The sequence below is a fragment of the Chelonoidis abingdonii genome, chromosome 26 (genome assembly GCF_003597395.2).
Source record: "Chelonoidis abingdonii isolate Lonesome George chromosome 26, CheloAbing_2.0, whole genome shotgun sequence".
NCBI classification, from domain to species: domain Eukaryota; kingdom Metazoa; phylum Chordata; order Testudines; family Testudinidae; genus Chelonoidis; species Chelonoidis abingdonii.
The window spans coordinates 17,668,896-17,684,950 of NC_133794.1; the positions used below are offsets into that span (position 1 = coordinate 17,668,896).

Consider the following 16,055-nt stretch of genomic DNA (forward strand, 5'->3'; position numbering starts at 1 on the left):
GCTCAGGGTGCTCAAGCACCAGGAATATTCAAGGCTGAGGGCTGTGCTCCACCAATATTTGGAGCTGGGTTTCTCCCCTGGCCCTGCCTGGAGCGGGCCGTCCCGCGCCTCAGAGCTTTCCTGCTTCTCTCCCTTGCTTGTGCTGCTTCTGCCTAAGGCTATAGAGCTCAGCGGCCAGCAGCCTCTTGGAGCACCGGGGGAGGGGAAGAGGGAGAGAGGAGGGGGGTGGGGGAGGCATGCACATGCTTGGGAGCTCTATCCCCCCAGCACCCACATGGAGGAGATGCCAAGGGGACTTCCAGCCAGGAGATGGATATCTGGGGTGGACCTCACTCACCTGAGCAGCTGCTGGGGCTTCGGTGAGGTTTGACCCTGTGATCCACCCCCTCCCCCCACAGCCCCCACTCCTGCCCAATGCTGGGCAAGGGGCAGCCCCATCCCCAGTGAGACAAGGGTGAGGGGCAGCAGGCTGCAGCAGAGGAGGAAGGAAGCCACATGTGCTGGCAGTTTCACCCCCTCCCCCAGCTCCCCAGCACCAACCCACCACAGGGGAGATGGAGGAGGGGAGCTTCCTAGATCTGAGCAGCTGGGGCTTGGGTGAATTTTGTGACACCCTACCCCCCACCCCAGCCACCATCCTGCAGTCCCCACTCCTGCCATATGCTGGGCAAGGGGCAGTCCCATCCCCCATCCCCAGTGAGGCTATGGTGAGGGGCAGCAGCAGGGGACGCCACACGTGATGGCAACCCCCACCCCCGGTACCCACCATAGGGGAGGCGAGTGGGCTTTCTGGACCTGAGAGAGTCCCTAGGAGCATGTGCAGTGACCGTGGTGCAGAGTGAGTATGCTGCAGGTGGGGGTGAGGGGGGAGAGGAGGGGTCCCTCCCCTGGAGCTTGCTTCTGCCAGTAAGGAGCGGGGAGAGTCCACTCTGGCCCTAGCCCTGGGGAAGCCTGTCTGCATCCCAAGTTCCTTATCCCCAGCCCTGCCCCACCCCAGATCCTGTGCCCCCAGCATGCCAACCCTGAGCACTCTGCTGCAGTGTGAACCCCTCATCCCCAGCCCCATCCCAGAGCCCTCAATTGAGGGGAAAAACGTGCAACTTAAATTTGGTGGTCAGTTGGAGTATCATTGTGTTTGGCACAATACTTGATTATTTTACACCCTTTAAAGTATGCAGGTGTTACAAAGTGGGAATGTTCTTAATGTTTTCTCTGACTACTGTGTGGGTGCCTCAGTTTCCCCTATGCATTTCTCAAGGATCTAGTGGGGTGGAAATAAGGGGTGTTGTGATTGTATGCAGACCCCTAGGGAGTGCCAGTGACTGATGGCGCCGATTTCTGGCACAGGAGTGGAGTGATTGAGGCCTGGGCTTCTTTGGAAACTTTGTGGTGTGTCTCCGGGCAACTAATGCCTCAGGGGCTGCTTCACTGCAAGGTGCCGCACGAAGGGTTTTGTTGTTGAGAGATACAAAGAGGTATATTCAGTGGCCGCGTTCTGAGGCTAAATGGCTGAAAAGAGACTAAGGACAGGGAGAAAGCGAGTGCCGTTGTCGGGTGATACTGGGAAGCACAGGTAGTGGAAGGGATGCTGGGATGCTTGAGACACTACTGCATACAAGCCAGTCAGGAACTGGGGTCCTCATCTCGGAGCAACATCTCCAGGGCAGACGCTTAGACCTCCTGGTCTGACTCTGAGCATTCACATGCTCTTCCACACTGTGTGCGCTTCCGCATCGAGTGTGGGCCCAGGCAGGTCCTGGGGGCAACACCAGAGGGTTTCCTGCTACCCCAACTCGCAGTCAGACAATGAACCCAGCCAGTGCCAGTAAGATACAGGTTATTAACGACATGGACAGTCTAAAACAGAGCTGGTAGTACAAGAACAGGCCTCCTCATCAGATCCATCTTGGAGGGTGGGGAGCCTAGATCCAAGTTGCTGGGTCTTTCCCCATTTCCCCAGCCAGCTCCAAACTGACACTCCCTCCTCTAGCCTTTGTGTCTCTTCTGGACAAGGAGGCCACCTGATCTCTTTGTCCCCAACACCTTCAGTTGGCACCTTGCAGGGGAAACTGAGGCACCCACACAGTATTCAGAGAAAACATTAAGAACATTCCCACTTTGTCACAACAGGTGCAACAAATTATAATACCGTATATTGAAGCAGGCAAGTGCTGCTTCTGAATTTCCACTTTTAATTGACCCTTGTAATCTTGTGGTGCTGACGCATTGTAGCTTCATTTTATATTGGCTTACAGGGCAGGAGCGGGGTGCAGGGAGGGGACCACCAATTTGGGCACCACCAAAAATTATACAAACCTGCCACCTATGGCTATGGGAAAACTCAGAGGGAGTCACAGAACCGTTAATGTGGAATCAGCAGGCAGGCAGAGCAGGTGGCCGCTGCTGCTGGGGATGGGGAGATTGCTGTGCTGTGCAGAGCCAGGGACCGATGTGGGAGGGTGTCCCCTCTCCCAGGATTGGTTGCTCAGGCTGCTGTCTGAACTTAAAGAGACAGCATGCCTAGATGCTCTTCCCCAACACACACACTGTTTCTGTCCCCCCCCCATCCCCCCTCTCTATAACACATTCTCCCCTCCTCCCCCACACATACACTTCAGTTGAAAAGCCCGCTGGCAATCCAGTAGGATGCCTATGGAAGGATGGAATTGAGAAACCTGCATCATGTGACACTGGACACCTGCCCCATGAGGCATTGCAAACCTTTCCCAAAGCACCTTGTGGCCAGTTGCACACTGGGATAGCTACTGCTCTCTGTGTTGATGCAAGAGCTACTAATGTGGATGCGCTCTGCAGACATAAGGACTAATGTGGACATGCAACAGCAGTTTAATTAAAGTGGTATAACTTTTGTCGACAAAACTTCATAGTGTAGACATGGCCTAAGTTTGCTCTCAGGGAAGGCTAAGAGACATAGGTGTGTGTGTTACCTCCCTGTCAGGGTGGAATGAATAGCGTAATTAAGGAACCAGTTGAATCTGACCCAGATCAACAGGATGTCCCAGAGAGACAATGCCAGCTCCAATGATCCACACTCTCAGCAGGGAAGGTGAGCACAGACCAGACTGCCCTCCTTCCCCCACCTGAGAACAGAGGACTGGGGAGGTCTGAGGTGGGGGATAAATACAGGGCCGCCCAGAGGCCCCTGCCGCCGAATTGTTGCCGAAGACCCAGCACTTCAGCAGCAGGTCCCCGGGCGGAAGGACCCCCCACTGCGGGTCTTTGGGGCACTTCAGCGGCGGGTCTCGGAGCGGAAGGACTCCCTGCTGCTGAACTGCCGCCAAAGACCCAGAGCAGAAGAAGTTCCGGGGGCCTGGGTCCCACGAGAGTTTTCTGGGGCCCCCAAAGTGAGTGAAGGACCCCACTCCAGAGGCCTTGAAAAACTCTCGTAGGGGTCCCTGTGGGACCCGGGGCAAATTGCCCCACTTGCCCCCCTCCCCGGGCAGTCCTGGATAAATGTTGGCTTCTGGTAGAAGCTGGACTCTCACCTGGGAACTGACCTAGGAGGTCAGACTAAGGATATGTCTACACTGACTACCTTACAGCGGCACAAAGGTCTCCGCGTAGCCACTCTTTGCTGGCAGGAAAGAGCTCTCCTGCTGGCAAAATAAAACCACCCCCAACAAGTGGCGGTAGCTTAGTTGGTGGAAGATACCGGTGCTTTTCATCGATAAAACTTTTGTCAGTCAGGGGTATGTTTTTTCACACCCCTGACCGATAAAAGTTTTATCGACAAAAGTGCAGTGTAGACAGCCTGAGAGACAATCAGAGGCTGTTCACTTCAGCTTGGCTGGGATCTGGGCTAACCAGAATGGTCTGTGTTTTAACCATCACTGCTCTGTGCTGACCTAAGGACTTCCCATGCTGAGTTCTAGGTGACTAATAAACCTGACTGTTTTGACAGCGCTGTGTGTCACTGTAACTATGGAGTGAGGGACATTAATTCCTGAAGCGTGTACGAGTCTCTATCAGGGTCTCTCTCAGCTGGACTCACAGAGCAGAGTTCCCAGGGAGAAGAAGGAGGGCTGAAGCCCAGCAGTTCAGTCTCAAGAGTCAGTGAGTCTGAGTGGCCTGCCCTGGAGAAAGAGGGTCTGGCACCGGGATGGAGTTCCTCCAAGAGACTGGCTCACAGCTGAGGGCCTAGCATAGACCCTGTGGATCCACACGCAGCATTAGGGATCCCCTTCGAGCAAGCTTCAGTGGTATTTTAAATGTGCAGCATGGCTGGTTCTGCCGGGCACCACCCTGTGTGAAGAAACTAGAGTGGGTGTGTTCCAGGCACTGAGCTGGGCTCGGCAGGTGCCCAACAACCTGCAGCTGCCCGTCCCCACCCCGGGCCACTGATTCCAGTGTAACCGGCTCCATGCCCTGGCAGCCCACACCTGCAATACACAAGTGCAGGCAGGAGCCCCTCCAGGGGACGGGAGGGGCCTGGTCCCCACCCCCTCTATTCCATCCCAGCCCAGACTTGGGCTGCTTGCTTCTGACGCTGCTGCTGGGAGCAGGGGCAGCCCAGCCAGCTGGGAGCATGAATGCAGAGGGAGGTGCCCAGGAAAGCTCCGACTTCCAGGACCTGGGCAGCACCTGCCACAGTGCCACCCAAAGGCCCTAACTGCTGGTGAACACTGGGCCTGCCTGACCCGCCAGTAACCTGGCTTACCAATTGCTACAAGTCCCCCGGGTCCCCTGGAGCTCAACTGTGAGGCTGATCTATAGAGAGAGTGCCACTGCCAGAGCCTGCATGCAGCCCAAAGGGGATGGACACAGACCCACAACTCACCGGGGGTAGAGGGGGCAGACCCAGAGTGTGGCATGGTGTGATGGGGTCCATGGGCCCACAGCCAGGCCAGCCTCTTTTATCAGGGGCAGCCGCTCACACATAGTGCAACATAGCAGGGATCCAGGCCCAGAGCCTGACTGCAGCACTGTCCAGATCCCACGGTGATGGGCATGGTATAAAAACCTGAACAGCAGAAGGGAGGTGGAAGAGTGGAACAGGGGAAGAGTAAAGAGAGGGGGAAAGGAAAGGATGGACAGAAGCGGGGAGATGGACAGAGGCGGAGGTGTGGAGAGGAGTCAGGAGATGTGGGGGGATCTGATCCCTGAGGCCAGGTGTCACCCAGACCCTCCTGACGAGCTGCCTCTCTCCCCCCAGATGGCGTGCACCCCATGCAGCAGATTCCGCTGGCCCCATCCCCCGATGTCCCTGTCTGGGATGTCTCGAACTTCTCCCTGGTGGATGGACAGCTGGTGCTGATGGCCAGGGATGAGGAGGTGAGGGGCCTGGGGGGAATAAAGGGGAGGATGGGGAAAGGAGGGGTGGGGCTTGAGGGGTGGGATGAGAGGATGCAAATGAGGAGATGAAAGGCCTGGAAGATGATGGGGAAAGGAGGTGAGGGGCTTGGGGGTGGGGGGGAATAGGGACAAGGAGGTGACGGGCCTGGATGGGGGAAGGGGACAAGGAGGTGAGGGGTCTGTGGTAGGGCAGGAATGTTGCTCCCAGCATTGCACCCCATTAGTCACCATGCTCCCAACTGGACTCTGGATCTGTTGAGGGCTCCTCACCCCCTGCTCCAGCCCCAGGGATCCCTACCGAGCAGCTTTAGAGTCTACCAAGGGCTTCCTTGTGGGCTGAACTTGCTGCCCTTGGGCTGAGCCGGTTCCTGAACCCCCTGCTGGAGACTGGGGTAGTTTCTTGGGCTTGTGTATTGTCGGGGTGGAATTGTCACCAGGGGTCGGGGCGGGGAGGACCCAATGCCTGAAGCTGCCCCACAGCAGCCACTGCCCAGGAGGGTTGGTGGGGAGAGACTCTGCTCTGCTGGAGAGGCACCACTGGGAGAGGGCCCAGTCTTGCAGACCCTCTGGGCTTGGGCAGGGATAGGTGTGGGGAATGGAGGGGTGAGCAATGGAGGGGTGAGCGAGGCATGGGGAACAGAGAGACTGGGCAGGTGGCAGGGAGGGGGGCTAGGCGGAGGGGATGGTGGTGTCAGGGAGGGATGGAGACTGGGTGGAGAGATGGAGGCATGGGGAGGGAGAGAGGCCAGGTGAAGGGATGGAGACTGCGGGGAGGGAGGCCAGGCAGAGGGAATGGGATTGCCAGGGTGGGAGGGAGGCCTATGGAGGCCGTGGGGAGGGAGGCCAGGTGCAGAGAATAGGACTGGTAGGGAGGGAGACCGAGCAGAAGGGATGGGGGCTGTAGGGAGGGAGGAAGAGAGGCCGGACGGAGGGGATGGGGGCTGTGGGGAGGGAGGCCAGGTGCAGGGGATGGGAGCAGTAGGGAGGGAGGCCCAACAGAGGGGATGGGGGTCATGGGAGGGACGGAGGTCCAGTGGAGGGATGGAGGCCATGGGGTTGGCAGAGAAGGAGAGGGGCCAGCAGAGGGAGGGGGGTGACAGGGAGGGGGAGAAGGAGGGAGGCCCAGTGGAGGAATGGGTCAGTCAGTTGCTGATGTTCTAGGCTCTGTTCCTTACTCCCAGGTTTTGTACAAGAGCCGGAACAGAACTGGCAGCTCCATTTCGGAGACCAACGCTCATCTGTCCCTGAGCAGCAGGAGGGACACCGGTGAGTGAGCCCTGACACAGTGCCATGCACACTGACACACATGTACACACACACAAGTGCATGCATGCATTCATATGCACACGCTTCTATATGCACACTCATACTCATACATGGGTACAATCACATACTCACACGTGTACGCTTATACGTGCACTCTCACATACATGCACACACACATGCCACCCGTAGCCCGCTACCCAGTGCTGTGTGTGAGCCATGCCGCTGTGGGCTGTGCGGATGCAGCTCTGCAGAGGAAGCGCTCTGAGCAGAGATGTCTCGAGTGTGTCATGGCTTCCTCTGTGCTGTGTGTGCTGATCCTGAGAGATAAGGCCAGGCTCTTTCCTTCCCCCTCCCCACCCCCGAGGGCTCCCAGCTGCCTGGGTGCTAATGGGGGAGACGCCCCAGCCCAGGGATCAGCTGGAGCGATGGGTTCGTGGTGCTGGCTGCTCTGTGGCACGCGGAGAGGTGAGTCAGGGCAGCCCCACCCAGCTTGCCCTCTGTGGGCACCCCAGCGCCTCCAGGCACCTGCCGCATGGCGCTAGGAGCAGGAGCACTAGGAGCCTTCCCCTGCCAGCCACAGATGCTCCTGCTGGGGCTGAGTTTGGCCTGAAGGGGAGCACGCCAGCTGGGTGGGGGTGCAGGGGCAGGGAGGGGATCCACTCCAGTGGTTCAGTTTGGGAATTGGTCCTTTGTCCCTCCACTGAGCTCAGAACAGCCTGTTGGAGAGACATCATGGGGGCAAAAGATGCTGTTTGGCAGCTGCTGGGCTCTGCCCCAAAGGTAGCTGCATTACAGGGGCAAGGATAGCTCCACTGTAACCACAGGCAGGATACAGGTTGGGGACTGGGGGCACATGGGTTTTTTTTTTTATTACTAATGGGAGCAGAGATTGGTTTGATTGGTTTTGCAGCTGTCATGATCGCACTGAGACCAGAAGGCAGCATAGTCTATGAGTCAGGCAGGCCCGGATTAATCTTTTGTGGGCCCGGTGCCCAGGGCCGTCCTTAGGCATATGCAGCTGCGTAGGGCACCATGTCCTGGCAGCAGCACCCGTCCTCGCAGCAGCACCAGTCCTGGCAACTAGCACTAGCCCTTGGCCGCATGCCCCAAGGGGAAGGGCTGTCCCTAGGGGTGTGTGGGGCCCCGAACAACTCCCTCAGCCCTGCCTCTTACCCTTCCCCCCTGCTCGGCCCTGGCCCACCCCCACTTCCCCCAGCAACCCCGCACTCACCGACAGTGGGGGGAAGCGGAGCAACCTGACCCCAGCCCTCTCTACTCCACCAGCTCCCAGGCTTGGGGCTCCGCTTCCCGCCGCCGGTGAGTGCGGGGAAAGGATCTCTCCCCACACTCACCGGTGGCGGGAAGCGGAGAGACACGGCTCCAGCCCGCTCCGCTTCCCTTGCCCCGGCCCCAGCCATGTTGCTCAGGTTAGGGAAAGGACCGTCCCTGACTCTCACTGGCGCGGGAAGCGGAGTGCTGTGACTAGGAGCTGGTGGAGTAGAGTGGGCTGGGGCTGGGCTGCTCTGCTTCTCGCTGCTGCTGGTGAGTGTGCGGGGAGGGATCCCTTCGCCCAAGCCTCCTCCCCCCGAGTGACACAGCTGGGGCTGGGGCAAGGGAAGTGGAGCAGGCTGCTTCTGGCCCCCACTAATCCCTTGGGCCACTCTGGGCCTGTGGGGCCCCCCAAAGTGGCCCCCCACAGCTCCTGCCTCCCAGACCTGGGTGGGAGGCCTGGGGCCCCACTGTGTAAGGCACCCAAATGGATAGGGTTGGCTCTGCCAGCGCCAAACATATTTGTGGGCCCCCGTGGAGGCAGTGGTGCATGGCAGCCCAGCCCAGAGTGAGGCTACTATTTACAAATTGGCAGTTGCCAGATGCACAGTGGCCCACTTGGCTGTGTGCTGCCAGCAGGCCCGTCCTCCTCAGGGGCAGGCCATGCTGTGCCACACAGCTCCCCCGCCAACACCGCCCCCCGCCCGACTCCCTAGGGCCAGAGTCCCCCTGGACCCACTATGCACAGCGCCCCCCTGCCCACAGCCCCACCACAACTGCCCAGCACTCCCCACAGAACCCCCACTCCCTAGTGCCCCAACACACATTTTCCCCAGCCCCTCACAGCCCATCCCCTCCACACCTCAGAAACCCACTCCCCCATGCCCTGCCTCCCAGCCGCAGTCACCTGCTCTGCTGGAAGGCAACTTGTCTGCCGGGTTGAGATGGCAGTGCAGCCAGGGCTGGTCCCGAGGTAGGGAATTGCTCTGGCCCCTCGAGAGTGACACGATCAGCCAGGGCCTGCCCTGGCCAGGCTCCCTCAAGATGCACGTGCCTGGAGGGGCCCAGCCAAGCCCCCCACACTGTTCCTCCCACTCGCACCTGGCTGAGACTGGCTGGCACTACTCCCAGGTGGCTCAGCTCCAGAGAGACAGGTGGGGCCCCGCAGGTGGTGGGAAGCAGAGACTGCCTGGAGCTGGAGGTGCACTGGGGTCTGGCCAGGGGGCAGAGTGGGCCAGAGGGTAGAGAGAAGTGCTCAGCCAGCTGGGTTTTATCCCTGGCTTGGCCAGACTTTCTGGGAGACCCTTGGAAAGTCACTTGACCCTCCCTCCCTGTTTCCCCACTGTCCGTGATGGCACCAAGCTTTGGGCACCTGCCAAATGTGGCTGGGTCTCATCTCACCCTTACGAATCCCAAATTCAGCAGTTAGTGCAGGGGTTAGCAAACTTTTTGGCCTGACGGCCACATCAGGGTTCCAAAACTGTATGGAGGGCTGGGTAGGGAAGGCTTTGCCTCCCCAAACAGCCTGGTCCCTGCCCCCTATCCGCCCCCTCCCACTTCCAGCCCCCTGGCTGCCCCCTCAGAATCCCCAACCCATCCAACCCCCCTGCTCCTTGTTCCCTGACCACCCCCTCCCGGGATCCCCCACCCCTAACCACTCCCCGGTACCCCACCCCCATCTAACCCCCCTGCTCCCTATCCCTGACTGCCCCAACCCCTATCCACACCCCCACCCCCTGACAGACCCCCCCAGGACTCCCACACCGATCCAATTGCCCCCTGCTCCCTGTCCTCTGACTGTCCCCCAGGATCCCCTGCCCCTTATCCAACACAACACGCCCCCCGCACCTCACCCCATTACCAGGCAATTCACAGAAGCAGGACTGTCAGCTGGGCCGCCCGGCTGGAACCAGCCATGCTGCCGAGCAATCTAGAGCACCGGGGCAGGCTGGTGGCTCTCGCAGCTGTGCAGGCTGACAGGAGCTCGCAGCCCTACCGCCCAGAGCGCTGGCGGCACGGTGAGCTGAGGCTGCGGGGAAGGAGGACAGCGTGGGAGGGGCTGGAGGCTAGCTTTGAGCTCAAGGGCCGGGCAGAACAGTCCCGCGGACCACTGTAGTTTGCCCACCTCTGGGTTAGTGCCTGTGTGAACCCCCTTCCCTGGAGCACACACAGCCCAGATATTGCAGCACAGGACTAGTACCTGAGAGCTGGGCAGTGACACCACCCACCAGTGGATGGCACTGCTGTCCAAAGGGGCCGCGTGACAGAATAGGACACATGATTGTTCCCAGGGTCCTACCAAGTGCTGGGAACTCAGATGACTTTTAAATTTGGTGCTGACCCTTTAAGAACCCCCATCCCTTGCTCTGAGAAGGGGCTGGGTACCATCTGCTCCCCCTACTGTCCTGCTTTGCCTCTTGGGTGCCAGTTCCCCCACACCCCGCCCTGCCCAGCCCCCAGTGGGGTCAGCTCCCCCACCCCCTGTCCTGCCCAACCCCCTCCAGGTGGTCAGCTCCCCAACCCTCTGCCCTGCCCAACCTCCCCAGGGGGTCAGCTCCCCCACACCTTGCTCTTCCCTCCCAGGGGCCCAACTCCCCCACACCCTGCCCTGCCCAATCCCCAGTGGGGTCAGCTCCCCCACCCCCTGTCCTGCCCAACCCCCAACCCCTGGGGCTCAGCTCCCCTACTCCTTGCCCTGCCAAGCCCCACCCCAGGGGGTCAGCTCCCCCACACCCTGCCCTTTATAACAACCCGCACCCAAACCCTAGGGGTCAGCTCCCCCACTCGTTGCCTTGCCCAGCTCCCCCCAGTGATTAACTTCCGCACACTCTGCCTTCCCCCCTCCCTGGGCTCCTCTTCCCACATCACACCCTTCCCATTCCAGGGGTCCGATCCTCTCCTCAGCGCTGCCCCCAGTGCCTGCTCTCCCTCTGCTCCCCCCAAAGACATCCAGATCTGGGATGGGACCATCTGCAGAGGGTGGCTGAGCCCCAGGTGACACTTTCTGAGCAGTCAGGGGCTGGTGCTCTGTGCTGAGCCTCTTCCTGTCCCTGTGGCTGGCTCTGCACCTCCCACTTCCTCCCAGAGCAGCTTGACTAATGGGAGTGGGGCAGGAACTGGGACTGGTGAGGGTTTGATCCCCTCCAGGGGGAGCGGTAACCCCATCCCTGCCCCCCTGTGGGAGGCTCCAATCCTGGATCAGACACACCTAGGGTGACCAGACAGCAAATGTTAAAAATTGGGACAGAAGTTGGGGGGTAATAGGAGCCTATAAGAAAAACACCCAAAAATCAGGACTGTCCCTATAAAATCAGGACATCTGGTCACCCTATGCCAGGGGTCTCAAACACGCGGCCTGCGGAGTTATTTTCTGCTGCCCGTAAGCTCCTCAGCCCCCTCCCCCCCCCCAGCATTTACCTAGAGCGGCTCTGGCCCTACACACACACCGGGGGAAGGGCAGACTCCCTGCCTGCCCTGCCCCCGCACCGCTCGAGGAAGCGGCTGGAACATGGGGAAAAGGGGACACAGGGATCTGTGTGTTGCTCTTGCTTCAGGCCCTGCCTCAGCAGCTCCCATTGGCCGCAGTTCCGCCTTCCCAGCCAATGAGGGCTGCTGGGGGCAGTGCCTGAAGCAACAGCAACACACAGACCCCTGTGCCCCCTTCCCCCCAGGTTCCAAACACTTCCTGGGGCAACACGGGGGCAGGGCAGGGCAGGCAGGGAGCCTGCCCTGCCCCCGGTGCACGCCAGGACAGAACCCCCCTCCTGCACCCCAACCCCCTGCCCTGAGCCCCCTGCTCTCTCCTGCATAGCAAGGGCCTCACCATGTCCCCAGGGCAGGAACTGCACGTCCCCTAAGGGGATACAGGTCCCATTGCTGGGGTGGGGTGGGCTGCATCCTGGAGAGCAGCAACTGGAAGGGACTTAGGGGGTCACAAGTGCCCAGGAGCTGCCCATGCAATACTGGGACTGAGAGGGCTAATGCCAGGATATAGACCAGGGGTGGGCAAACTATGGCCCACGGGCCGGATCCATTTTAAGCCGGCCCCCAAGCTCTTGCTGGGGAGCTGAGTATGGGATTTCCCCAGCTCCGGCGCTCCAGATGGGGTGTCAGGTTGGGGGCCGCACAGCGCGGCTTGGACCTGCTCCAGCCAGGGCGCTGGGTCGGAGGCCACACCACTCAGCTCCCAGAAACTGTGGCATGCCCCTGCTCCGGGGCGCAGGGTCAAGGGCCGCACCATGCGGCTCCCGGAAGCAGCCACATGGTCCTGCTGCAGCACTAGCAGAGTTGGGGGCCGCTCCATTTGTAGGAGCCAGAGAAGGGACATGCCACTGCTTCCAGAAGCCTGCACCCCTGAGCCTCTCCCCACACCCCAATCCCCTGCCCCAGCCCTCATCCTCCTCCAACTCTCCAAACCCCTTGATCACAGCCTGGAGCACCCTCCTGCACCCCAAATCTCTCATCCCCAACTGCAACCCAGAGCCAGCACCCCCAGCCAGAACCTGCACCCCTTCCTGCACCCCTACCCCAGCCCTCATCCTTCTCCTACTCTCCAAACCCCTTGCTTGCAGCCCAGAGCACACTCCTACACCCCAAACTCCTCATCCCCAGCCCCACCCCAGAGCCTGCACCCCAACCAGAGTTTTCAGCCCCTCTTGAACCCCAACACCAATTTTGTGAGCATTCATGGTCTGCCATACAATTTCTATTCCCCGGTGTGGCCTTCAAGCCAAAAAGTTTGCCCACCCCTGGTATAGATAGAGCTATCGAGGAGCAGCAGGGAGTCTTACTGCTGGATCCGGCACCGAGGAGCCCATCACTGGAGACTGGGTCCGGTTTCTGGCCTGCTGCTCCTCGACTGCTCTGTCTATACACTGGCATTAGCCTTCTCAGTCTCAGCATTGCACGGGCAGCTCCACGGATCCTGGGAATCAATTCTGCATGAGAGGGGAACAGTGCAGGCCAGGGCTGCTGGGGTAGGTGCCAAGCGGAGCAGGGGCCAGGGGAAGCTCAGAGCCAGAACAGTCATTGAGAAAGGCAGAAGAAATCAAACTCTCCTGTCCTGGTCCCCTGAGCTGCCCCATAAGGGCCGGTGTTGGGACAAATGCTCCCTACAGGCCAGTTATTCCAGAGTTGGCCACGAAGGGGAACTCTGTACCTTCCTCGGGAACATCTGCTACTGGCCAGGGTCAGTGGTGGGAGAATTCCATCCTCTCTGATAGAGCATGACAATTGAGAGCTCAAGACTGAGGGGCACAAGAAGAGCTGTAGGGAGGGTGGGATGGGGAGAGGGCAGGGCTGAGATAGCAGGGGTCTATGTATTGGGCCCAAGGGGCATTAACAGAGCTGCGGGGAAGCCCTCAGCTGGGATGGCAGGGGCTGTGGGCTGGGATTGAGGCGCACCGGCTGAGCTGTGGGGAGAGCCCACAGCTGGGATAGCAGGGGGCTGTGGGTTGGGATTGAGGCGCACTGGCTGAGCTGTGGGGAGAGCCACAGCTGGGATACCAGGGGACTGTGAACCAGGACAGAGGGGCACTGGAAGAGCTGGGGGGAGTCCTGCACAGTGACATTCCCAAGCCCAGTGGCCATTCAGGCTCCCAGGGCCCCTGTCCCAGGTACCCAGCTGGTTCGGTTGACTCCCTTCTGCCTCTCTGACTCCCCAGCACTGTCCTAGGTATGACGGGTTGGATCACAGAAACCCTTTTGTGAGCGTCCACCCAATGTGCCAAGATTACCTCTGCTCCTGCTTTCTCTGCCAGCTCAGGACTCCAACACCCTGTCTTGCTGAACCAGACATGCCCATCTCCTCCAACACAGACCCAGGGTCTGAATTACTTGTCCTAAAGCTGCAGATTTACCTGAAAGCAGCTAACAGAAGTGTTTCTGTCTTTAACACTCAGATGCCCAACTCCCAGTGGGGTCTAAACACAAATAAATCCGTTTTACCCTGTATAAAGTTTATACAGGTAAACTCATAAATTGTTCACCCTCTATAACACTGATAGAGAGACATGCACAGTTGTTTGCTCCCCCAGGTATTAATACATACTTTGGGTTAATTAATAAGTAAAAAGTGATTTTATTAAATACAAGAAAGTAGGATTTACGTGGTTCCAAGTAGTAACAGACAGAACAAAGTAAGTCACCAATCAAAATAAAATAAAATGCACAAATCTACGTCTAATCAAACTGAATACAGATAAGATCCTCACCAGTTCCAGAATGCTCTCTTTTACAGACTAATCTCCTTTTAGCCTGGGTCCAGCAATCACTCACGCGCTTTGCAGTCACTGCCCTTTGTTCCAGTTTTCTCTCAGGTATCCTGGGAGTGGGATGGGGATGGAGAGGCTCTCTCTTAAGCCAGCTGAAGACAATTGTCCTGGTTAATGGGAGTCATCAAGATTCCAAACCACCATTAATGGCCCATACTTTGCATAATTATGATAGGCCCTCAGAGTTATATTTCATATTTCTAGTTTCAGATACAGGAGTGGTACATGTATACAAATAGGATGACCACACCCAGTAGATTATAAGCTTTGTAATGATACCTTACAGGAGACCTTTTGCATGAAGCATATTCCAGTTACATTGTATTCACTCATTAGCATATTTTTATAAAACCATCTAGACTGCAACGTCACACTGGGCTCACAGCCCTTCTCCAGTTCCCTTCCCGAGCGGACCCCCCAGAGCGCTGGGATCTCTTGCTGAGTGTGGTTGATTCTTGTAGATCTCTCCTCTGAGGGGAAGAGCTCACCCAGCCCTCGGGCTCCAGGAAGAGGCACTGAGAGCGACGTGTCAACCGGCTCCCAGTTCAGTAACGTGAAGGTAAGAAAATCCCAGCTGCTGAGCTAGGACAAGAATCTTGCCCTGACCCAGGGAGATGGGAATGGGAGACAGGACAGGCCCCAGGTGTCATACCCCAGGTATATAACTCCGGAGAGGGACACAGATCCCAGAGATGCTCACACATCTCCCTGGGGACACCGAAGAACGCTCACACATGCCCATAGGGCTGTGTAGGAGCACACAGAGACCTGCACCTTGAGCCCAGTGGCTATGCAGACTACCAGGTGCCCAGCTGATCTGGTTGACTACCTCCTGCCTCTCTGGCCCCCCAGCATTGTCCTGGGCTCACAGCTCTTGTCCAATCCCCTCCCCTAGCTATCGGGGTAGCTCTTCTCCCTCCCACCCCCCCACCCCCAGCGCTGGCTGACTGGCACGAGAGCCTTGTTACTGTTGGCTATTCCTCATCTTAGGGGCTGATATGGAAGAGGCTAAGAGATCGCAAGGGCCGGACTGCATCCAAGCCCGATTCCCAAACAGCGCCCCTTACGGACAGCGACAGGTACACCGCCGCTGCCCTTGGCATGAGAGCAAGAAGCCTCAGCCCCATCTTCCCCTGCTCAGCCAAGGCCCTAGGATATGGGGAGTTTGGGGAGTGTGCCTCCTCTGAACAAAGCCCGGGAGCACCCCTACAGTGAGGGTGATCAGATGCCCTGGTTGTGAGGGCAGTGTAACAATCCGTATAGGGTTCAGTAGAACAGCAGCCCCCGGTGTGCAGGGTGCTGGGAGTTCCCCCCTAGACAGGACTGAAAGTGTGGATGCCCCTGGGAAGATCCCCCACCCTGCAGTCTCCTCCCTTCCCAGGTCCTGGGCAGGCCATCCCTGTGTCCCCCAGGGGACCTGCTGCAAGTGTGTGCCCCCACCCCTGAGGCTGGGGCCTAGGCAGATGGGTGGAATCACTCCCCACAGCGAGGAGCTGGGTACAGCGGTGCCAAAGGATCCTGTGTAGCATTTATCCATGGCACCAGAACCCTCCTGCCCCTAGGCCGCTCCAGTGCTCTGGGCACCAGGAAACTGGTATCTCCAGCAGGGAAGCAGCGGGCATGGGCAAATGCTGATCATTGCTTGTGATGCAGTAGGGAGCGGGGTGGATTGACCTGGGAATGTCATTTAGTTTTACTGGGACTGTCCGCATGGGGGATGGGAGAGCAGGGGATGACTTTACGTGAGGGACAGTACCTGAGCCTGTAACCTGAGCCAGGACGGGAGGTGGGGCGAGTCGACACCTTTGCCCAGGAAAAATGGACAAAGGGAGCCGGAGAGGGGAGAGAAGGAGGGGGAGAGAGCCTGCTGGAGGGGTTTTGGTTTGAATTTTGGGCTGGCTGGGAAGAGGCAGGGAACCCCAAGTCTGGGGTCTA

General features: G+C 58.8%; 1 protein-coding gene across 1 annotated transcript in view; it reads left to right on the forward strand.

Annotated features, from left to right (window-relative positions):
• Positions 1–16,055, forward strand: part of RASAL3 (RAS protein activator like 3) — a 56,369-nt gene that overhangs the window by 23,216 nt on the left and 17,098 nt on the right. The window contains exons 3-6 of the mRNA XM_032775538.2: positions 5,174–5,292; positions 6,495–6,579; positions 14,582–14,679; positions 15,111–15,199. Of these exons, the coding sequence (XP_032631429.1) occupies positions 5,174–5,292; positions 6,495–6,579; positions 14,582–14,679; positions 15,111–15,199 (391 nt within the window). The remainder of the gene's footprint in view (positions 1–5,173; positions 5,293–6,494; positions 6,580–14,581; positions 14,680–15,110; positions 15,200–16,055) is intronic.